This window comes from Emydura macquarii, unplaced genomic scaffold (genome assembly GCF_026122565.2).
Source record: "Emydura macquarii macquarii isolate MOO-44397 ecotype Brisbane River unplaced genomic scaffold, CSIRO-AGI_Emac_v2 contig_366, whole genome shotgun sequence".
NCBI classification, from domain to species: Eukaryota; Metazoa; Chordata; order Testudines; family Chelidae; genus Emydura; species Emydura macquarii.
Genome location: NW_027130503.1, coordinates 601,716 through 625,621, shown reverse-complemented (window position 1 = coordinate 625,621; position 23,906 = coordinate 601,716). Strand labels below are relative to the sequence as shown.

The following is a 23,906-nucleotide window of genomic DNA, read 5'->3' as shown; positions in this document are numbered from 1 at the left end:
GTTTTTGCTCAGAGAGAGAGAGGGAGCGAGCGAGACAATAACTCTCTGCTCTGCTAATCCAATAAATGACTTATCCGAACATTCACTTTCAAGTGTAATTTTCTTGCTACAGACTCTTCTTCGGGGTTAAAGTATTTTCTCTAGTTCTCTCTTTGTAGAGCAGCCAATAAAGCCCTCTCTTTTATCAGCAGCAGTGTGTGGCAGTGCACTGAAGGTCGCTCTCCAGGTCCCGCTCTTTTCTCCAGCAATAAAGGATGGTAAATTTTCCTGCTTCTTTGATCCTCCTCCTCCTCTTGCTCACATCAGTGTTATACAGGTGTAAAGCCATTGATATCAATGATTTACACTGGTGCAACAGAAGAAAGAGGGGCCTGACCCTCAGCTGTTACATATCAGCCTAGCTCAGAATAACAATATTTTTAGATGAACGCATTGATTCCCCACAGAGAGGAATTATTCTCCAGCAGACAGGGTGACTGGAGGTTTTAATGCTCTTTGCCTCTCTCCTCCATCACCTCACTTCCCAAAGTAAAAGCCAAAAAAAAAAAAGGTGCTTATGCAAATGTGCAACAGGGCTGTCTCACTGGAAAGACTGTCCTCCAGGCAGATTGCCAGAGAACGCCTCACTTCATTTCACTGATGACCTATTCCATTTGGGAGCCTCAATAGCTTGAATCAAAAAGTCATTTTTTTTTTTTAAATCCTCTTATTTCTTAGTGAGGATTAAGAGCCCTCAGTTGCACAGTCTGAGTCAAGCATAACACTGTTAGCTGCTGACTTCAGCGGTGTTACAAGAGTAGAATTTGGCCCTCACTGTATTTTTCGCCACTGGCACTTTAAGGTACCCTCAGGCCCAAGAACCCTGTAAAACCCTGTGATTTAGAAGGGAACTAACTGCCCGGTGAAGTGATGGTAAAGATCATGGAACTTGGCAGCAATTCCACTGAAATTACTTGGTGATCATGGCACCTGACACCTGCTTACCGGTTTAGATTGAACGTCAAGCTGATGGTTTGGAGAGAAAAGGTGGGTGAGGCAATATCTTTTATTGGACAAACTTCTGGTGGCAAGAGAGAGACGGACCTGAAGAAGAGTCCTCGAAAGCTTGTCTCTCTCACAACAGAAGATGGTGCAGTAAAAGATATCGCCTCACCCACTTTGTCTCTCTAATATTCTGGGACTGACCCGGCTACAGCCGCACAGCTAAGATGATGGTTTGACAATATGAGACTAACGTCCTTCACTGACAGAAGGACAGCAGCGTCCTCTTCCCCCACATTGCTCTGTGTCTCTGACTTCCGGGAACAGGGGCAGAGGACCTCGTGAGCTCAGACTGCACGGCCCGTCGGATTCTTGGCCTCTCTGATCTTCTGGACTACAGCCAGCAGTAAATATCCAGATCCTCGACCTTTACAATGATGCTTAATCCACTAGCTCCCAGTGGATCCCAGGCAAGGGCCGTCATTTACAAGCCCTGGTTTATCCACTTCTCCAGTGGACATGTTAATATGGCCTCTACTTAATTTTCCAGGGCTGCAGGTGTAGCCAATCTTGTACCTTTCCCACCCCACCCATTGTGAATCCAGTTGCCCCCTCCCTCAAGTATTTGAAAGAGGCCCGTTACCGTGGCACGTAGGCACTCTCGCCTCCCTGCAGCAAGCTACGTTTTCCGAACTACAACGGCACCTCTGATGATAAATCAGAGACTATCAGCCCACGGCAACGTCCGAATGGGGGAGGACATTTGTGCTCCTTACTGGAAGTACTGGAGTGACAGGGGACAGACCCTCGGTACGTGAAGCGACACAGATAGGGCTGCACGGTTTGATGCGTTAACGTTATCAGAGGTGCCTTAATTCTGACCTGTTTTTAGACGGGCCCGTGGAGGCTGTGGACCATTTCTGGCTCCTTTCTTGGAGTCCAAGAGGTAGCACGGACTGTAAGTCTGGTCAGGATTCAGCCTTGCCCGTGTCAACTAACGCATCCCAAGGCAAAATCTGGTCCAACTGAAGTCAATGGGAAAAATCCGATTGTTTTCAGTGGAAGCAGGGTTTGGGTCTAAGCCAGCCAAACGCTTTGCATGGTATTTTGGACCCAGTATGGCAGACCTCCGCGATACCCCCCTGAAATCAAGTGAGTAAGGGCTGTGGGATCTGACTCACAAAGAAAAGGAAATGTCTTTCAAAACAAAACCAGGGGGAACTACAGTGTAAACAGCCTCTGATGTACCAGAAAGTCCTACATAACGAGCCTTCCTCTATCATTCCCCCTCTGCCTCTCTCTCTCCATCATTGCATCTGCCCAGCCACACAGATGTATGCGCTCACAAAGCCATCAGGGCCCATTGCTGCAAGGCTCTGAGCATCCTCCATCCCTGCTCATTTCAGCAGGGAAGGAGGGTGCTCAGCACCCTACAGGATGCATCCTTCTCGCTTTTATTCCCTCTGCACCTCTCCCCAGCTCGTGCCACGCTCCATTCACTCACGTCCCTCTCCTAGCCAGCTGTTGTCGCTGGGAGTTAGCGTTAAGTGAGGCTTTTCCTAATCTTTGCTGGGACACATCAGCCTGGGTTGAGGCCGTCTGAACAACGAGCTGAATGTTTGACCCCTGTGCATGCTAACACAATGCTGCATCTCACATCTTTTGTCTCCACTGCACACAGCAACAGAGCAAAGAGATTCTGCATCTGTTGTTGCTGTTTTAAATCCACCTTTTCCTATGAGTTTTATTTCCATTCTGTCTTTCTGCGCCCTGCCTGGTTATTGATCATGGCGTTTTTGTTTTTTTTATTTTCATTCTTTGCTTAGATGTATTGATAAGGCATACCCTGCCCGTTCCTTCAGTTTCTTATCTGTTATCCCATCTTTGGATACAAGTTTGTTAAAAACCAGAATGCCAATAACCATGTTCACCTGTTGAAAGAAAAATAACAGACAGGTTTGTGTTTAAGCGGCTCAGGTCAGACTCAGTAACACATAAACATCTGGCAAGGTTGGCACATGCACATCTGCTCCAGCTGACCAGTTGGGTCAGGCCCTTAACCACACCCTCTCTCACCACCCCGCCGCAGCCCCCCGAATCCATGCCAGTGGGTTTTGCAACACCCAGTGTAGCTGCTAGCAGATCTGAGAGGTCATTGTGGCTCAGGACAAGACCGCAAAGCGGTCGGATCATTGCACGGGCATGTGAAGCTGGATGGGCTCTGCGTGATGAATGCTTGGTGTCTAGAAAGGCAAACATGGGGAGGACAGTCCTGGAGAATACAAAGAGCAAAACCCAAAAGGGATAGGAGACGGGCTGGGTTTCAAACGCTTTCCAGCAACTCAGATATGGGCGAAAGGAGCTGCTGCCGCCAGGGCATGGTAAGGCCATGCAGTGCTGAGCGTCCGCCATCCTCACCGCCCTTTGGACAGCCACGGCTCTGCTCAGACGAACTCAGAGATGTGCTGAGAATGGCCACGTTTAGGGCAAGTGGGAGCATCGGTGACCTAGCGCCCTCTGGCTGTGTCTACACTACAGACGTTACAGCGGCACAGCTGGACCGCTGTAAGGTCTCCCATGAGGCTGCTCTATGCCAATGGGAGAGAGCTCTCCTGCCAGCATAATTAAACCACCGCCCATGAGCGGGGAGCGTCTCTGCTGACACAGCACTGTCCATACCAGTACTTCTGGCTGTGAAACTTCTGTTGGTTGGAGTGTGTTTTTTCACACCCCATGACCACCAAAAGTGCTAATGTAGATAGAGCCTTAGCCTTGTGTTGGCTTAGAGGGAGGCTGTAGTTGCCAAGGGTGGAGCATGTGCTAGTAACCTATTTCCAAGAGGTGTTAGAGGATGAGTCCTGCCGAGGGTGCAGGGGACTGGACTAGATGCCTTACCGAGGTCCCTTCCAGTCCTACACTTCTATGACACTGTGAGAGGGAACCAAATGGTCGCTTGGCATGATGGGCCAGGCTCCGACCCAGACTCGGCTGGCCACACTCATAGCTGGGCATACACAGCACAGGGGTGTGCGTGTTTCCACTCCTATAAGGCCTTTTATCTGGAGAGCGCGGCTCGCTTATAAAAGCATGAATCAATGTGTGCGCTGATCAGACCTAGGGGGGACCCATGCCTGACGCAACAAGGACCTCCTGGAGTTCGACCATCACAAGGCGAAGTCCGCGTCCCTTCGCAGTCCTGAACGCACAGCAGGACGCAGAGCCGCAAGCTGCATATTTGCAAGCACCTCTGGGCTTCCCGCATGTACTAAGGAGATGTGAATGTGCCATCACTCAGCTCACAAGGAAATGCATTAAGGGGACAGGAAAGGAAGCAGCAGCCATGGTGGAAAAAGGATACCGTCCAGGTCTTGTTGCCATGGTGTCACAATACTATTCTGCCGCTCCCCACGTGCTCAGGTTAGAAATCCCCAGGTGGGGCTTTGGAGGAGATATGTAGGGCCGAATCCAGAGGAGATGTGCAAGGCACGTTAGTGACACACTGGTGCGTGAGGAGAGTCTGAGTAAGTCTAGTGGCGTCCGCGGGGACGTCTCCTCGGCAGTTCGGAGCTGTGATTGCTGCAGGGCAGCAGCTCTCCATGTGCATACCGAGCCCTGGGCTAACTCGAAGCTAGCTCAGGTCTTCTGCGTGTGCGGCAGCAATACGCCATGACCGCCGTGCAGCCGTACCCTGCGTGCATGCCCAGCGGCAGGCTACGCTGGTGTACGGGACACCTCGAGGGGCAGGACGCAGATGCACGTCACGCAGACTAACCCTCCCCTCTCGTCTCCTGTAGACTTTCTGAGATCTAGAATCACCTCTGCATTTGGCACACTGGCTTCCAGCAGGAGCCAGATGAAGCTCACTGACGGGGCCTGACCTCTGGGAATGAACCAAGAAGCTCTGAGGTGGGTGAGCTCTTGCAAAGTCCCATTCTCCCACGGTAGCCAATGGAAGCTGCAAGTGCTGAGTGTCCGGCAGTCCCCAGCTCCGGATTATTTTCCACAGACCCTGCTCGTGACACAGAAGGTCAAATGAGGCGTTTGGTGCTTGCTAGGGTAAACTTGCAGAATCAGTCAGAAGAGCCTGTCGTGTCCGGGCAGCTTCCACCCATAGGCACCAAAATCCACAGGCTAAGAGCAAATCCTTGAGGGTTTCCATTTAGAGGGAGTAGAAGGGGGGAAGGTCTGTGCAGCCTGAATCGACCTGTCTAAATATTTTAATTTGTAAAGAAAAAGAGGGCTGTTTGCATTGATTTCCAGTTGCTCCAATAGCGCTGTTCAATGATGTGAGCTAACAGTCCATTAAATAAAAGCCAGGGCTCAAAGTCCGCTTAGGTTACTCCAGCAAGGAGTCCCATTCACAGCAGCTGGTCTGTTTGTGTCAGTAAAGGAGGCAGAATTTGGATTCACAGAGCCTGATTCTTCCCTGCCTGGAGCCTCGCATGAAAATGACACAGATTTGTGCTGCCGTTCTGCTGTGGCAGCCCCTGACCGTCACGTGGCACTGGTGTAAATGACAGCAACAGAAGCGTGGAAGAGGAGAATCAAGCGTATCTTTTTCTGAGTTAGGAAACTAGCAAAAAGCCTAGAAAAAAACAACTAGGGGTGAGTTAGCTGCACTCCAAGAACCTAAGTCATGATTCTATGATTCTATGATTCTAAGTCACACTGGGCCTGTGCTATCAAACTGCTAAGAAAGGGAAATTGCATTTTGGCCTGGATCTTGTTTGAGAAGTTTCCACCCTAAGCTAGTTTAAACGATAGGGGAAGCCCAGGGCCTGGTAAAGCTACTAGATCTGGGACACTGCCAAAATAAGTCTGATCTCTTTTTTCTTTTTCCTCCCCTTGAGGAAACTGCTGTTGGGGCTGGATCAGTTGCTGGGTCCCTGGATTGTGTTCTACAGATATTAATAAAATCCAGAATCCTGGGGTGTGATTGGCTCTGAAAAAACACGGCTTCCCTGATGAAGTGCAGCTGCTCTGAGCAGTGCAGCCGAAGATATCTGCAGGAAATCGATCGCTGCTTGTTCACAGCACAGCAGGTGTGTTCTAGTTGGTGTACCTATTTGGTCTACCAGAGTGTGTCCATAGCATGTCAATAGGTGCAAACTGCCTGATACACTTAAGTGTGTTTGGCCCGAAACGCAGCTGGTCTATTCAGTTGGTAAACTGAACAGCGTAATAGGTACACTTCACCTGAAAGTTGGTGGATTTTTAGCTGCAATCAAGAGGCTCATATGTAATCTTATGGTAAATCATTTCTAATCATTCATCTCCAGGAACATCCATGTTCTTTAGTGTAACGCAGTAGCTCTATCAATAAAAGATATTTCAGCAGATAAAAATCATCACCCCGCTGTGACTGTGACCGTGTTCCTTTGCAAATAAGCACTGGAATATGGCAGTATCCGGCGTATAAAGACATCCATTCTTAATTACGTGAGGCATAGCTCCCGCTCCTTAGCTCTGGGCTGATGTCTAGAAATGAATAAGCAAGTCTGAGATCCAGCCCTGGAGATAAGTCGAGGGAAAAAGCTGATGATTCTTCTTCATCTCCTCCATCCGGTCCACTTGAGATCAGGTGAGTGAAACCGACCAAGCATACCGAAGGCAGCTTTGGTAACTTGGCAGGGTTTGAAGCTGAGGGTCATGTCATGCCTTCATTCTTCCATTGCTGATGTCAACAAGGAATGCACACGCTGCTGGAGATGGGAAGATGGCTCTAAGCACAGCAGTTTCCATAAAGACATTTCCAAACCCAAACATAAAGTTCGATGAAAGGCAGAAAGACAAAGGAAGGATGGTCTGGTGGTCAAGGCACAGATCTGGGAGTCAGGTGATTGAGAGTTAATTCCTGGTTTGGCTACAGACTTTCTGTGTGACCGTGAGCAAGTCACTTACTCTCTCTGAGCCTCGGTTCCCCATTTATAAAATGGGGAGAATAATGCTTCCTCTTTCACTCATTGTCTGTCTCTTTAAACTATAAGTTCTTTGGGACAGAGACTGTCTCTAATTATGTATGTACAGCTCCTAGTACAATAAGATCCTGATCCTGTTTGGGGCCTCTTGGTGCCCCTTTAATACAAATAGAGATAATTGATATGTCTACACAGGGATAAAAAAAAAAAACCTGCGGTGGGTTCGGTTCAGCTGGCTTGAGCTCAAGAGAATGCTCATAGCGCTCAGGTTCCGGGGCTGAAAAATCACCGTGTAGACGTTCAGCTCAGGCTAACGCCCAAGATTGGGAACCCTGCAAGGATCCAGCCAGAGCCCGAATATTCACACCCATTATTAGCCCCACTGCCTGAGTCCCGTGAGCCCCAGTCAGCTGACTCGGGCCAGCCACAGCTGTGCCACGGGTCTTTTATTCCTGTGCAGACGTACCCAAAAAGAGAAACAACCTTGGGGAGGCTGCAAAAGAATAAACAGGAAGAAAGGGAACGTGAAATAACAGATCTATACAGCCAGAGAGAAGCCTGGAGTAATGGTGATAATAAGCCTGGCAGTATTTAGTGCTTTTCTTAAAGCCTCATCTCAAGGAGTCACGTGATTACACGAGAACAGCAACTTTGACTTGCAAGAAAGTAAATTTCTTGCTGTCATGACTGCAGCGAAAAAGATTGAAACTGTGAATCCTAATGGCTCAAAAACTCCAAGGCAAATAAAAAGAACCCTACTTATTATTGTTTAAAAGCCTTAAGCTTCTACAAGAAACTCTCATGATTTCTGAATCTTTGTGTTGGCGATAGTTAAATCAAACAGATGTTTCTCTACATCATAGGGACAGTGAGAAGGCTGAATTTACAAGCCTGGCTCTTTAAAATTCCTGCAGCCCAGCAGAAGGAATGCATTGAATGACCTGAGCTCCTGTAAAAACAAGAAGATACTCCCTTTCTGGAGGACAGTAGGGATTTTAAAGGGACAATAGTGTATGTAGATGGAAAGAATAATAAAGGAAATGTACGGGGGAGAAGTATCACGCTTCTGATTATAAGTCAAAGAGAATCCAGTTTTTCTTAGAATAGGATTCTCTTTGACTTATAAACAGAAGCATGAGACTTCTCCTCCCTACTGTCTTCTTGCTCATCAACACAAAAAGCAAAATGGCCTGAAGAGTGACAATGATCAATTTTCTCTGGACAGTCCCAAAATTCACTTCCTACTAATCAAGCATTGTTTAACTTCCCTCGGTCACCAAACCGTAGCTCTCTGCTATTGAAAATATGATGCAAGGCCAAGTGATTGGCTAATCATCATCATCATCTCCTTCTTCTTTTTCTTCCCCATATCCCATCAGCTGGAGTCAGATCATCGTGCAAGCATCCGTCATCTTCGTCTGCCCAGAGTGGCACTGAAGTCCATCTGCTTACTATCTTCTTTGATGTAATCCATCCATCACTTCCTCACCTTTCTTTGGGACCTCTTTCCTGCCACACACTCCTGCCACGCTATCTTCACCAGGACCTCTTTGTTCATCTTCTGCATATGTCCAAATTAGCAAACTCGCTGCATTGATAATGCTATTATTAATTATGACTGACTATAATAATTTGCTCTGTAACAAAAATGACCCCAACTGCAACATTATTAAGTGAAACCCAACTGATCCTGTGACCATGGAAGTATGTTGTGCTGGCTAGTGTGTATATCTGCATACCCCTGCCCTCTGTTGAACTGCTTAACTGCTTAACTGCGTGTCATAGGCCCTGAACTGCTAGCAACTAAAGGAGAGTCAAATGTCTTTTGCCAAGGTGTTAGAAGCCTGTTCTAAAGCAGAAGATCCTGAGTTCTATCTCCTCCATCATTACGAAGTTGCACAGGGCCAGGACATGACAGACAGGAATGTCCTAGCCACCACAGCTATGTCACATTTACCCCTTTGTGCACCTCACACTGCTGTGGGATTGTCATGCAGGCCCATGCGGTGAAAAAAGCAAAAGCTTGCTTTGGAAAGCAACATCAAACAGTTGCTCAAATCCCTATCTCTGCGAGATTCTCCAGCACACACAGGGCTTCCAAAGTTGCAGCCCCTGGACCTGGAAGCAGCAGCTAGTGCTGGAAAGTAACCCCGGAACCTCTCTATGAGCGTGGGATCTAGGTTCACCTAAAGCAAAGGGGACTTGCCTACCGAGCTGCACAGGACCCGCTCAGCACTGTCTGACTGCTGATTTGAAGAGCTCCATTTAGCCTCTGAGAAGAAAATCTCCCACATGCATTTTCAGTCTGGAAGAGTGATCCCCTGCACACTGGCTGCACTAGCCTGGCTTGGTCCGATCTCAATGGGAAATGGCAATTTTTAAAAGGAGGACGTGTCAGGATTTTCCACCATTGCCCTGCGATTCTGTTCAGTTTGGGCCACAACATGGTAGCTTTAACCAGACACTACAGTGTCTCGAGGTGCGGTTCGGTTCTGAAAGGAGGGTCAGAGTTGAAAGGTTACGTTTCAGAGACATCCTGCCCGTGAACACTCCACCTAGGAGAGTCAGTTGGTGCACGGGGCATGCTTTGTTGATAGTGAAATCAGCACATTTCTGACCTCTGATCCTTTTGCTTTTTCCTTCAGGGTTGTTTCTCCTGAAGAGGAGGGAAGATAAAAAGGAATGTGGGAGGGAGGGAGGGAGATTCTTGGGATGGAGGGAGAGAGGAAGGCATATGAGGAAAAGAAGAAAACTCTCAAGTGAGATTAAATACCAAAACGACTGCAGCCGCCGGTCCCACGAAGGCGTAGAGAAGGCCCCCTTCTAATGACAGCCAGCAGCTGGAAAACAAGGGGAGAGAAAAGAAGTTACCTAAGAGGCACTGTCAGGTGGCCAGCATCACTGCAAATCAGGCTAATGTCTGAGGAAATCACAGCAGGTCCTAGTTCTACTGAACACAGAGGATCTTCCTTTACACTTCTCTTAGATGGTATAACACCACGGACTAGGCAGTACTAGTGCTGGACAAATATGTGAATTTTTGGTTGGCTGGCAATTCTGAAAAGTCAGGAAAAAAATTAATTTCAAGTTGACCTGAAAATGAAATTTTTGGCAAATCAATAAGTCTAAAAAAATATGGTTTTGGATGGAACAAATGTGTTGTTTTAACCCAGAATGTGACGCTTTGAAGTTTTTATTTAACAGTCTTAATTTTTTTAAAACAAAATGGAAGGAAATTTTGAAACAAAAAGTCATTTTGAATTGAAAAATGGAAACAACGCATTTAAAAAATGTCAAAATGAAATTCTGACTTTTTCAGATTTTTGTTTTTTTGTTTTTTTGTTTTCAATGCAAATAATTCAGGGAAGCTGACATGATTTGCTAAACATTTCAGTGCTGTTGAATCTGCATTTTTCATAGAAAAATAGTTTCAGCTAGTTTGCACCCAGCCCTAGTCAGAATCATATGTTATGTATAGTCAGTTTCACTTCTGGCTTCTCAGTGAATAGCACAAAGTGATCTAACTTCTTTGGATTTCTCCGCAAAGAGGTGTTTGTTGCAAAACGCTTGCACTGAAATAAAAGAAAATCCATGCCGATACTTGGATTTGTACCACATTGTGCAAAACCCATTTCAATATTTACAAAACCCTGAGGTGCCATTGTTCTACTCAGCCGAGCAGGAGAGTAAAAAGGAGGAAATTGCCTTCACCTAATTTCCTTGCCTGAGTAAGATCTACTTTGATCTTGGGTCCTGGATGGGCACGCAATGCAGCCCTTTGCTTGCCGGATATTCCTGCTATGAACAAGCTGGAGGAAGAGGGGTCAGAGCAGGTGGGTGGAGTGTTAGCAGTGTCCCCACTATTGGTCTATACAGAGACCAGCACAGTGGGGTCCAGATGCTTGATTAGGAATCCTAGATGTTCCAATACGACAAGTACTGAACAATAACAGAATTTCAGTTCCTGGGGAAATGCCATGATTTCAAAATGTCCTTTTATTCTGAATTGGAATGAAATAGCAGCATTTGGAATCATACGTGAAAGGAAATTTTCAGGAAAATTTCATTTCAGGTCCATCAAAACCTGTTTCAATTGCAACTTTTTTTTATTTATTAAATAAAAATAATTTTTTAATGAAAAATCAAAACTCTGGACCATTTCAGCTTTATCAAGATGCTTCACTCTGTTTTTTTTTTTTTTAACAAAATGTTGCTGAAATCGACGCCTTCCCACAAACCGTCTCTATTGCATCAAATCAGCATTTTCTGAGAGAGGACTGTTCTGTCAGAAAAATTTCAGCCAGCTCTAATAACAATATTAAGATGCAAAGAGGCAGAAAGCAGCCCTCTATCGAGAGCTGCAATAACTGACTTCCTTCCCAACTTCAAGAGAGGTGAAGGGGAAAGACTCTGACCAAGAACGACTGAGACTTCATGCCTCTCAGAGCTATAAGTGGGGCAACGCTACCTACACCCCACTCTGCTCAGCGCGGTCCCTAGGATTCAGCGTAGCCCTGTCTTTGGGACCTCCTTCCCAGGGTCACCTTTAAAGATGGGAGAAAATGGTGATTCAACAGAACAGCTTGGAGAAGGAGGAACGCAGTGATTTGCTAACCCGCTGGCCTAAGCGGCAGACTAGGAGGAATGTCTCTGAGTGATGGAATTGACAGCACTCCGTCCCGTGCTGCAATTAGTTGGAAGGATTCAGTCTGACAGGGCTTTTGTTCCCTGGCAGCCCCTCTCCTCCCTTAGAATGTCAGGCTTTCCGAAGGGAAAGTTCACACATCACCAGGCATTGCCCTTCATCCTTTCTGACTGCCCGGACCACTGTGTAACAGTGCTTAATTGAAGTGCTTTCATGCAAAGCTGTCAGATGTGGTGGCTGATGGCAGAGAGAGTGAAGCTAGCTTCTATAATAGATCCAGGCAGGAAACTCCAGAGAAGGTCGTTAGCCTAGCGCAGCAATTCTCAACCTCTTCTGCATCAGGATCTTGGGACTCTTCAACACCACTGAAATGCAGCCATATCTGGGGTAGAACGAGCCACCTGATTAGCAGTGCACAGCAACGCCATGCAACTATTTAAGACAAGAAGTGAAAAACATTGTTTGGTGTTAGATGCAGTCAACCACTCACAAGCAACAGTCAGACCGAGAGCAGCTGTTCCAGGCATTACCCGAGACCCCTTTGCGATCCTTTTCTCAATCGCCGAGAGCAGAAGTGGGCCTGAAGGGGTGCCGTGACTTTGTGCTGGCCCATTGTACAGAAGTGGATTTAACCTGTAAGTCATTTTCCAAGGCACACCTTGCTGGCCACAATGCAATGGGTCTCACCCCAGCATCCTACAGCTGAGCCAGCTGCTAACAGCAGGGCCGGAGCTGGGAATCTGAGCTCTGCTACAGAGATTAACGTGCAGGGCTCCCCACTTACTTCAGACTCGTTGGACCTTTGTGAACGACACAAGCGGGGAGGCATGGTACCACGACACGACATGGCATGAAGCAGGCCGTTGCTCAGTCTCAGGCTCTCAGCACCTGGAGAAGCATTGGGATGCTAAACGGATTCCTTGGGGTTCTCCCTGGGACACTTGGAAAAGTGTCCTCAAAGCCTGGCAACTGTACTCCTCTAAGCGATCCGCATGCACGTGTAACCCACTGGTGAGTGTGGGTCACAGCTCCCCCTCTGTTGTTACAAGTTGTTACAGAGCACGGCCACGGAGCTTTGGTTCTTCAGCTCACGCTGTAGCAGCTCCTGCTTTTTGCTCGGGAGGTCCCCAGTTCAATTGCCAGTGCGTTGGCCAAGAGGGCGGGTGTCCCACGTGCATTCAGCATGTGTAAATGGTGGCTAGGCAACTGGAGGTTTACTGCACATGGAACACCAAGGTAGTCCATCGAAAGGATGGCAAATGGATTTCCATGTGGCTGGAACAGCTTCCGTCAAGTGTTCTGAAAAGGCAAATTGGAAGGATTTTTCCCCTTTAACAATGAAGTTGCAAAGTGCTCCAAAAGCAGAGCACAGAGCAATGAAGGCAATATGCTGGCACTGGAAAAGATGTGACCCAGAAGATGGCCCGTCAATGGACCTCCAAAACATAAGGACAAACACTGACGTCCTTAGTTTTAATTCAGGACAAACTTCCCTTGATCTCGGGGATCTCAGGATGATCTCTGTCCTGCCAGCTAAAAGAGCCCTCCATCTCAGGATGATCTCTGTCCTGCCAGCTAAAAGGCCAATGGCATATTGGGCTGCATTAGGAGGGGCATTGCTAGCAGGTCACGGGAAGTGATTATTCCCCTCTATTCGGCATTGGTGAGGCCGCTCCAAAATTATCTCTGGCCTCACAATGTCACAGCAATATGTTTATTACATTGGTTCACAATAGGAAGATGTGGCGGGGTCATGCATCAATTCAGAGCGTCGACAGGATGATGCAAACATTGCAGCTCATTCCCGCGGCACCGATGCAATTATGTTGTCCTGGAAGACATTTACAAATAGAAGGCAGCACTAAGCTGCGCTCAGCTTGTCTCCACTGGATGTTACTTTTTTCCTTCCCTTGCAGGCAAGGATGGGGAAAAGCTGCTGCAGAATAAAGAGGTGATGTTTGTACTCCAAAGGCTATAATCAGCTGAACATCAGACCTGTGTCTGTCTTCACTGTGCATCTCCAGGAGAAAGCCAGGCTCCCTGGTGCTAATGCACTTATTGTCAGGATCAGAAAATCGCAGGGTTGAAAGAAGCTTAGAGGGACACTGTCAAGTCCCTTACAGTTCAACATGTCAGCTCTTACACCCTTCCACTGCTAGTCCTTCTAAACCGGCATTTAGGAAAAACAACAAAAGAAATCTATGGGCAGGAGATTTCACGGACTCAGATTAAAAGCTATGATGAACTGGCAAAACGTACACTGTTTAAACTGCAGGGATGGCACTCTGGGGAGCATGGCTAGCGGTGCTGTCTCTTGTCCATTCCTTCAAGACGGCACTGGTTCAAGAGGAAACATCAGGCTGGCAAGACCAGAGGTGCTCACTGAAGATTCAGAACACGTAGCTTTTCAAAATGACTCTGCCACGGTATCTAGAGATGGGTGTGAAGCAGACCCAGCCTTCTAGTCACCAGCTCCCACTCTTGCAGCTGGCTCACCCATCTCTATAATGGGCGCAGACCGAAACCCAAAGATCTAAGCCCCCATGCTGCATGGAGAAGTTCAGATCCACATCTCCGCTCCGAGAATGGCTCTGACCTCTAAACTGAGCTAAATCAAAACGCCGGGTCTGAACAATCCCCGACCTTGGGGAAGTTTAGATCAGGACTCAAACTTTGAGTCTCAGGTCCAACTCTGATTGTATCATCCCGAGGAAAGGTAAAAGCAAGGGCCTCACCAGCTGTGCTCAAAAAGGGACTTGTGCGTTTGTACAAGAATGGGGAATATTAGCTTGAATGTTCAGACCACATTCCAGCATAGGCAATAGCATCCTGCTTACCGCAATCCCCCTTCAGTACACTGCACGCTTCGCTTCCTGACTCTCACTGGTGCGGTGTTGGTGTGCACATTTCCCAGTCCACTCCAGGAGTGACAGCTTTTCAGCAGTGGGTGAAAAAAGCCCATCGAGGGAGCGTTTTTAGCATGCTTTAATGGCAGGCAGGGTGAAGGACACCGTTTCATCAATGGTTTAGAATGAGAACAGGAAATCAGGAGACCTGGGTTCTGTTCCCAACTCTGCCACTGAGATCTGTGACGTAAGGTCAGTCACTTATCTCCTCTGCCTCTCACTTTCCCTAGCTGTACAACGGAGACGGTAACAATTAGCCATTTCAGTGCTATGAGATCCCCTGATGAAAGGTGCTATGTATAAATGCAAGGTATTTACCATTCATAAGAGTGATTATTAAATACTATTATTACATGCAAGACCGAGCTTATCGCTAATTATGTCAGCCGAGCTCAGAGCAGCACAGTGGAAATTGCAGCACGGGCTAGAACAGCTCTGTTCTCAATGATTGTGCCCGCTTTGCCACCTAATGCCCCGTCCATCCCAGTGGAATGACAGCAGCTGCTTAATGGCGCACTGCAGCCCGACACAGAAATTTAAGCTGGGTAACAGAAATCCCTGCTCTATCCGTGCCTAAGGGAGGCAGCTGCAGGGTAAATCAATGGGACGGTTTTACTGGGATGCAGGTCACTCTTACAGGCAAGCCATGCTTCCCAAGAGGGGAATTAACACGGTCCTAAAATCCTGGGTCCTACAGTGACATGCACCCGTCTCCCCACCTCTTCCGGATCCAACTGGGTTGCATGCCTCTGCCTTCACTCAGCATCTCTTATGCAGAGCTCCCCCAGCCCCGTGCTGCCCATTGGCACTGTCCTATCAATTACAGGGCGCTTGGAACAATTCCCAAAGGGTATTTCCTTCACCGTGTTCTGGCCTGCCTCGTGAGACCCCCGTGTGTTCTGCACCAGCTTCAGAACAGGCTCTGAACTCCTCAACCACAGCCACTCACGCTCTGCTGGATATGCCTATAGCCGTGGTTCTCAAATGTGTTTGATCGGGCCCCCCTTCTTTGTGTCTAGTCATTTACACCCCACGTCCCCCAAGTACATACACCGTCACCGAGCTTTGAAGGCAGAGCGGAGAGCAGTGGCTGCGGGCCGGGGGCCCAGCGCTGAAGGCAGCGCCGCACCAGCAGCAGCGCAGCAGTAAGGGTGGCCATGTGAAAAGTGCTATTAGTCAATATCACTTTTCACAGCAGACTTAGCGCCCCATTGCCACCCCTACGTCTGCACTGCTGCAGCTACCCCGGGGCTGCCAGCTGAAGCCCTGCCGCCTCCAGGTGAGGGATTGGGCAGCGGGAAGGGGATCCCGAGACCATGAGGGTCAGTGGGAGGACAGCCCAGATGGCGAGGCTTCGGCTGTCAGGCCTGCAGTGGTGGGGCTCTGGCTGTCTCCTTTCTCCCCGTCTCCCAGGAGTGCCTGGCCCTTCTGCGTGAGCCCCAGCCACCCGGGGCCGCCAGCCAAAGCTGTTAAAAATAAAAGCACCCAGCTCACGCGTCCCTGGACACATTCCCGCACCTCCCTTGGGAAGCCGGCTCCACAGTTTGAGAACCGCTGGCCGACAGCGTTCAACAGCAGCCAAGGAGTTCGACAAGCCTGGAGCGTGGGTTAGGGTGCAGCGTGTGTGTGCATAGGGGGGACACGCACCATACACGAGGGGAAGCCAACATGACTCCGCAACGTGTCCCAGGGCACAGTGGCTGTTCAGTTCTCCCTCTCGTAAACCAGCCGGAGCCAATGTTTGCAGGGAATCGGATCGTTCCAAACGATCTCTGTGCGTTTTCCTGAGTGACTCACTAACACAGCTGCAGTATGCGTCACTGCAGAGGCAGGAACCAGCACAATGACGATAGCCAAACACACACACACGAGGAAGCCAACCCATCAGCGGCGTTGTAGAGCTACTGTGGTTTTTTAAAAACCCTTCTTGGTTGGAAAGGGGGTGCAGTGTTGATGGTTTCCTCTTCCCAAAGACCCTCTCCCCACGTGCCAGGGCCGTGTCCTGCGCTCCATGCAGGCGCGGTTGGTGCCCTCACCACCCAGGTGTGGGCTCAGGGATCTCTCTGCATCTTGCTGGGGAGTTTGATCTCCTCTAACTCAAAGAGCAGGAGCTGGAGCGAGACGCAGCAGCCGGACAGCCGCATGATAAATGGCTGACTGGGTGCTATTTCCGGGGCCGTTCGGGGCACATGTCTCCTAAGCCACGGTGTTAATAACACAGCAGGCCACTGTGGTCCTGCTAGGAGTTTTCAGCTGGATTAAGGCCGAGATCCTCAGCGTGCGTGAATGTGCATGAGCTCATGGAGCGCTCCGCACAGCCAGAGATCGCTTGCTCCTGCGTCTGCTAACTCAGCTTTCACAACCCGCTGCTTCCTTTGTGTCTCCCTCTGCTCCCCCTGAAGTCAATGGCCAAACTGCTGTTCGCATCAAGTGGAACAGGAATGGGTCCTTTGAATACAGGGCCCGGGGCCAGCGACCGCGGCCGCTGCCGGTATCGCTGGGTTTGAGCTCCTGTAACAGACCCCTGATCTAAGACTGAGTTACTGAAGTCCTCAAATCAGGGTTTCAAGACTTCAAGGTACAGAGAATCCACCAGCAAGTGACCCGTGCCCCATGGTGCAGCACGGGCACGCTTACACTGCACCCTTCTTTTGGCAGCACGCTGCATACATCTCCGCGCCACCCCCCCGGCGTGGCTATCCATAGCACCGTAGGCTCAGGCGAGTAAAGACACGCCTGAAGGGCGCAGGGATGTATGCAAGTGGGTACCCCCCAGGACTCTCTGCTCGCCCAAGCTGTGCCTCCCGGCCTACGCTGCTGATTTTAGCCATGCCGTGCCCAGCTGCCTCTCCGCTGCCAGAGCCTTTCCCCACGGCAGAAAAAGGCTCTGGCCGAGAAGAAGGGCTCTGGCAAACGGGAGGCGGCGGGGAAAGACGTGAGCAGCTCCCCAGTGCTGGAGTCTCTCTGCTGCCAGAGCCTTTCACTGACACACACATAGCTGCACGCTGCAGTGTGGACGTAGCAGGCTCTTCACCGCAGCGTGGAGCTGCGCACGCCCTACACGCCGCCACCAGCGGTAATGTAAATGTAGCCTTAGAGGAAACGGGGGTAATCCTACTCGGGGTGAGACAGCCTCCTGCAGCAATCGGCACAGCCAGTTCCAGCGAGGGCCAGCAGACAGCCAGCCCACTGGGTAGTACAGGAGCCAGCCTCCTGTCCCCGGGTGTGAGGAGTGACAGCAGGTAGCGGCCTAAAAGGAGGCAGGGATTTGCAGCAATGGGAAGCAGAGGGGTAATAACATCAGCTTCCCTGGGGAGATTCCAGCCCAGCTCAGGCGCAGGCAGCACATCTGCCCCTGGGAATGATGGCAAGTCACGGCAGCCTGCTGGCCCCTTTGCAAGCGTGCAGATCTAGTGACAAGGAAGAGCGCGTCAGGTGTCTCTGGTCACTGGCACCCCTTTGCCCTGGCAAGGGAAGACAGGCCCTGATTGCTCTGGGGCCAAGCTCCATTTGCACTGAATGGATGATTGCCGCCTGGGCTCCATTTCCAGGTGAGCATCTCCCATCTCAAACCTCCACCCCATTGAATGAGCACCTATCGTGTTCCTACAATACAAATGGGGGAAGAAAAACGCTGGAATGGCTGTGATTTTTTGCAAACAGCACTCAGAGGAATCCTGAAGCCTGGGTTAGGGGCAGGAGAAAAGATGGGGATCTTGGAGGGCTCGCTCTATCCTCACACCGGTTTAACATCATCGACGTCGGTGGAGTTACTAGGGAAAGCGAGGAGAGTATCAGGCCCCGAAGCATCAATAACGCCAGTAGGGCATGCACAGCTACACGCTGAGGTGAAAAGCCTGCTACGTCCACACTGCAGTGTGCAGCTACGTGTGTCAATGAAAGGCTCTGGCAGTGGAGAGGCTCCAGCACTTTCCCTTAGCCTGAGCAGTGTAACCAGGATCTAAGCACTGCACGCCTGCTTGCATCTCAGTTCCTAGCTGGGGCTAAACTCCAGGCAGTGACCGATGCTGAGTGCAGGCAGGTGAGTCAGTATAGTTTACAGAGATTTGCTTCTCCATGGCCCTGCACCTCGTGCGGTCTAAGACCACCCCCATGAGCTCAGACTCCGCCTTGCTTTGGCTGCATATTTAAAGGAGTGAGCTGGGATCCTGGTTGGAGACTATCAGCTTGTCTATATGTGAAAAAGGTCACAGTAGCTGGTGCGCACTTTGGAAGTGCACTGAGCTAACCCAACTGAGTTCACTCCTCATGCACAGTAAGGATGTCCACACAGGGGGTTCGTGTGGAGTAGTTAGTGACCTTCAAATTCACATCCTAGCTTACTATACACTAATGTAGACAAGACAGAGATCAAAAGGTCTGTCTGTCTCTGCTCCTGCTGGCTGGATCGCCGGCATCACATCTGGGGCTGTCAGAGCATAGACTTGCTAGTGCTTTGGGGACACGGTGGAATTAGGGTGTGGAGCAGACTGGCTTATTGCTGCCGAAGTCGATGACCTCTGGGTGCAACTGTGCCTGTATCTTTCTGGATAACCAGTGAGGTGGCAGGTGATACAAAACGACTCAAGGTCGTTAAGTCCAAAGCAGACTGCACAGAGTTACAAACGGGTCTCACAAAACTGGGTGACGGGCAACCAAACAGCAGATGAAATTCACTGCTGAGCAATGCAAAGTCATGCACATTGGAAAACATAATCCCAACTATCCATATAAAATGATGGGGTCTAAATTAGCTGTTCCCACTCAAGAACGAGATCTTGGCGTCGTTGTGGAGCGTTCTCTGAAAATACCGCTCAGTGTGCAGCGGCCGTCAAACACGCTAACAGGATGTTGGGAATCATTAGGAAAGAGATGGAGAATAAGAAAGACGTTGCCAATGGCAAAGCTCCCCTGGCATTGCACAGGACGGAAGTCAGGCCCGCCCTGTCTCTCAGGCCCCATCTTTCCTACAGTCGCACACCGGCCCTTAGGTCAGAACAACAAAGTCATGCTGTCCCCTCGACCCGAACAGGCAGCTGACGGGTTGACATGGCCAGGCAGTGGGAAGGCTGCTTCCTTTCCCATCCTCCCCACGGGAAGGGTGCCTCTGTCGGCGTGGCTGGTCCCTCCAGGGCCCCGCTTGCTACAGGTGTCCCTGAGAGTCAATCACACTTGGAGAAGAGGAGAAAGGGCGAGAAAGGGCGAGGAAGACAGAGACAGGCTGTTACTCACTAGTTGACAGTGCCGTACCCCTTGGCTTTTGTAAATCCCACAGAAATGGCAACCACCAAGGCAGGCAGACCTAAGAGAATGAAACAAAAGAGCATCAGTCATTTTAGCATATGCGCAGGCTGCGCCTCACCCAGCAGCTCCGGGTGTACTTCTCTGCCACCAGCTGTAAACCCCTCTGCCCAGCACGGACCCCCGGCAGAGCCTGAACCCAGAACTCTCAGGGCATGAGACTCTGCTTGAGCTGAAAGAGTAACTCCGCTGGCTGGGACCAGCAGCAGGCTCCTATCCCCTTACGTGGACCTGCCGCTAGAGCGCGACACGTAACGCACACCTAGAGGTGCATAGAACTATTTTCTTCCCTGCGACCCATTCTCTTCCAGAGTGGCTGAGGGGAAGAAGAGAGGAGAAGGAAGACACCCACTGCAGGAGACACTCTGTGACGACCACGGCTAGTGGCGGGTGGCTTATTGGCAGGAACGCTGGTTTGCTCGTGTTACACGTGCACCAAACAATCGACTTTCAGTAGGTTTTTCGAAGGTGAATGTAGTGCTGGTGAGCGATGCTGGACTGACAGCGCTAGAGGCTGATGATCCCCTTTTCTCATATCCACAGAGCACGTATAAGGTTGGTAGCCCGGGTGCAAGCATCTCCATGCCAGGGGGCTTCCATCCTGACCTGGAACAACCTTCTCGCCCTCTCTGCTGAGACTGCCCCATGCGGGGGGCAGATGGAGCCTGCTGATGATTGTGATGTGCAGACCTGGTCCCTCAGAACCAGCCTGAGGCTCCGGCTTTATTTCACAGAGCACCCTGAACGGCTAGGGGTGAAGTGAGGTCATCACATACCCAGGCACAGTTTGGGCCAGTAACACAGAGGTGACAGGCTCTGTATCCCATTAACAGCCTCCTGATCTTTGCAATCCCTCCACCAATAAGCTATTCAAAAGCTACGAAGGAGACTGGGGTGACTTTCTGGTTCACCGTCCCCTGCCAGCCCTCCCCTTTCCCTGCGAAAATGCCTGAAGACCAGATGACAGACGTCACTGCCTGTTCAGCTAGAGAGGTCTCCGTGTGGATTTTTATAGCCCTGCTCCTCGTGACATCGTGAAGTAAGCCATCTAAGTGCTAAAGACGGGCAAATCCCATTAGGAATCCATGGGATCGCTAGCCAGCAAGGATTAGCTCTGCTCTGCCAAAGCCCTAAGACTTATGCAATAGGGTTTATGTCAGGCTGTGGAAAAAATGTTACCGTTTTGGCAGATACCCACTGATCCTGCTGATGGCGATACCCAGTGGTCACGTGGAGCCTCCAGTGATGCAAATCACTTCGACTTATCAACGGTCAGGGTGAGCAACCAATCTGCAGGCATAGTGCCTTATTGTCTGATATAGGGAGATTCTGGGGGCAGCCATATGGTCACCGGTTTCTGTTCCCACCTGAGACCTCCAGGTGCAAGGCATTAGAATTCCCTGATCACCTCTAAACATACCAGTGGCTTGGAGACACTTCCCTACTTTCCCCCACTTCTGCTCATGTGCCTTTTTCCTTACAACTCTGGGCCACTAAATCTTAGCTGATCCACCCTGCCCACCCCTCATCCCCGTTACTACAGTGTCATCAGTAGCACATCCCATTGCTAGTCTTGGGACACAGGCCAGGAAGCCCAAGCATGAAGCAAGAGCTCCAGCACCAGTGACAGTCGGAACCAGACTTTGCTGAAAATATGACTTTCTCCTTCTCACAGTCCTTCTCCTAGGTGGGATGCACTGAGCGTAGCTGTATGTGATACATACAGCCACACAACCTGGGCAGTGATCTCCTCAGCTCTCAACAGCTGACGGGTTAGGCTTGCACAATCCATGGATGGGAGTTCCAGGTAGTCTCAGAGAACGATGCTGGTTATTCAAAAGGTCGTACGTGTCTGAGCCAATATGAGAATCTCCCCGTGGTCTTAAAGTGTGCAGAGCTCCCCAGTGCAGCTTCACCTTTTAAAATAAGCCATACCCTGATCAGAGCTGCGTGAAAACTTTGAAAAATTATTTGTGAACATCTGTTTGAATTTTTGAACAAATTCATAAAAATCATAGAAATGGAGGGCTGGAAGGGGCCTCAAGAGATCATCTAGCCCATCCTCTATGGAGGCAGGATGAAGTATATATTAAGTATAAATTGGTAGAGTTGGTTGACATTTTTCTAAATTAGAATTTCCAAGTTTTTTTTTAAGTGAAAGTTTGAATTTCCACAAAAATATGAAGTAAAATAAAATAAAATAAAATAAAAATAAAAAATGTGGAGGAAATGTCGGCAAAAAAAAGTTTTTCAAGCAGACGCATGAAATTTGCTTTTACTGTGTTCATGTCTCCCATTTCATCTGCTTTCCACACACACCCTAGCAAAGTGGGTTTACTGTCAGGAATGTCCATTGCGACAGCAAATTCTAGGAGAATGCTGAATGAGTTCTGCAGAAAGTGAATTTTGATTTCAGAATTCCAAATGTTTATGCCAAAAAATTGATTCTAAGAGTTTTGTTCATCCAATCAGGCCAGATAATCCTACCCCGTGATCAACACGTTCAGTTAATAAACTCAATGTGCCTGGATAATAGCGGAAACAACAGTATGGTCACAAACAACTTGTCAATATTAAAAAGGGATAAATGTTGAAGAAATTGTTTTCTGTGAATAATTCAATCCTCCATGTCCTAAGTAGCCTTAGCTCTTAGTGGTTGCTAAACATCCTCCGGCTTTTTTTCTGGAGGTGTAAATCCAAGTGAGAAACAACAAGAAGGCAGAGGACCAAACTTACTACTGGTAGAAATGGATTCAGCTTCATTGAAGTCAATAGAGCTGCACCAATTGACACCAGCAGAAAATCTGGCAAAGAATTTAAAATTGCAATTCAGAAGCAGATCCAATAGAAAAATAAAATGGCTATGAGAAATCAACCGCCTCTGGAGCCAAAAGTGTCAATTATTTGAGATTATGCTTTTAAAAACTTTTTCTAGATGTTTTTTGTTTCAGTATAGGTGTTACTAGCCCCAGTGTCGTGATCACAGTCTAACTACCTTTACACACCTAAAATTCCCTGCGGCATTAATGGGACATGGTGTTCTTCACTTCTTGACCTAATCTGTTGTGAATTGCTACTGTGCACCGTTCGTAAACTAACGTGCTCTAGCCCAGAGGTGGCTGCATTGCAGCAGTAGGTGAAATGACTGTAAATCAGTACAGCCACATGAGGCTTGTGAATGTTGTTTGTTCTAAACTCTCTGTTATCTAAAATGGTCACGTGTCCCCATGTTTATTAATTACAGTGAACCCCTCCTGATTACCTGAACACGGGTTTACTTGAGTTTATTCCATGTCCCTCATCTGGCTTGAGTAATACAATTATGTGTGTGTGTGTGTGTACATATGTACACGTGCATACACATGCATGATATTTATTTTTAAAAGTCCTGTTTTTAACTATTTTAGTTCAGGAACTAAGTAACGGATTTAAATGGAAACTCATGCTTTACCCACTGAATGCATTCTGTGAGCTTGGGGAAGATACACTTCAATCCCTCAGGAAGGGCTCTTTAAATATAGTAAAACCGTATGAATCGGATTCTGCTCTTGCATATATTATGGTTTCCGTTCCTCATCAATGGATGTTCCAAGAGTGCATCCAAGGATAGAATTTGGCCTTAAATGTTCTACGTCTAACCTTAACACCTTGACATTGGTAGGCTTAGACGACTCCCTTTAGATTGTGGAGTGTGTTCTATTCACAATTATATCACTAGGAAATCCCAAGAGCTAAGGTATTAACCAGGTCAGGTTAGCCAGGTGAGACAAAAGGAGGTCAGCTACAAGACTGATCATGTGGACAGAGAATCTGCTTGCTCCAGGAGTTTAGATGCTGGAGTGAAGCTGCTTCTTGAAATGTCACTATGCATCACACCAAATCCTTTCATAAGCATCGGAAATATCCTGCCTGGGGAAAAGTGTTGTATCTCTACACTGACGGCGGCGAATTTGCCGCCGTGAGATCGATTTTTCCGGTTCGATTGAGCAGCAGTGAAGACCCACTCAATCGATCCGGAACTCGATCTAATAAAAACCACCTCCCCAAAAAGCGTAGAGCTGCGTCGACAGGTCCGTATTTCCCGGCGGTGTGCTAAAGGGAAGTGACAAAGTTACTCTGTGTAGCTTGTGTAACTCCCGTCGACTGCCACCGAAT

The 23,906-nt window shown here is 48.9% G+C and overlaps 1 protein-coding gene across 1 annotated transcript in view; it reads right to left on the bottom strand.

The window, feature by feature from the left end:
- Positions 1-23,906, bottom strand: part of ADGRB1 (adhesion G protein-coupled receptor B1) — a 261,841-nt gene that overhangs the window by 42,303 nt on the left and 195,632 nt on the right. Inside the window, exons 22-24 of the mRNA XM_067529975.1 lie at positions 19,683-19,752; positions 9,673-9,739; positions 2,827-2,912 (exon numbers count right to left, since the gene is read on the bottom strand). Of these exons, the coding sequence (XP_067386076.1) occupies positions 2,827-2,912; positions 9,673-9,739; positions 19,683-19,752 (223 nt within the window). The remainder of the gene's footprint in view (positions 1-2,826; positions 2,913-9,672; positions 9,740-19,682; positions 19,753-23,906) is intronic.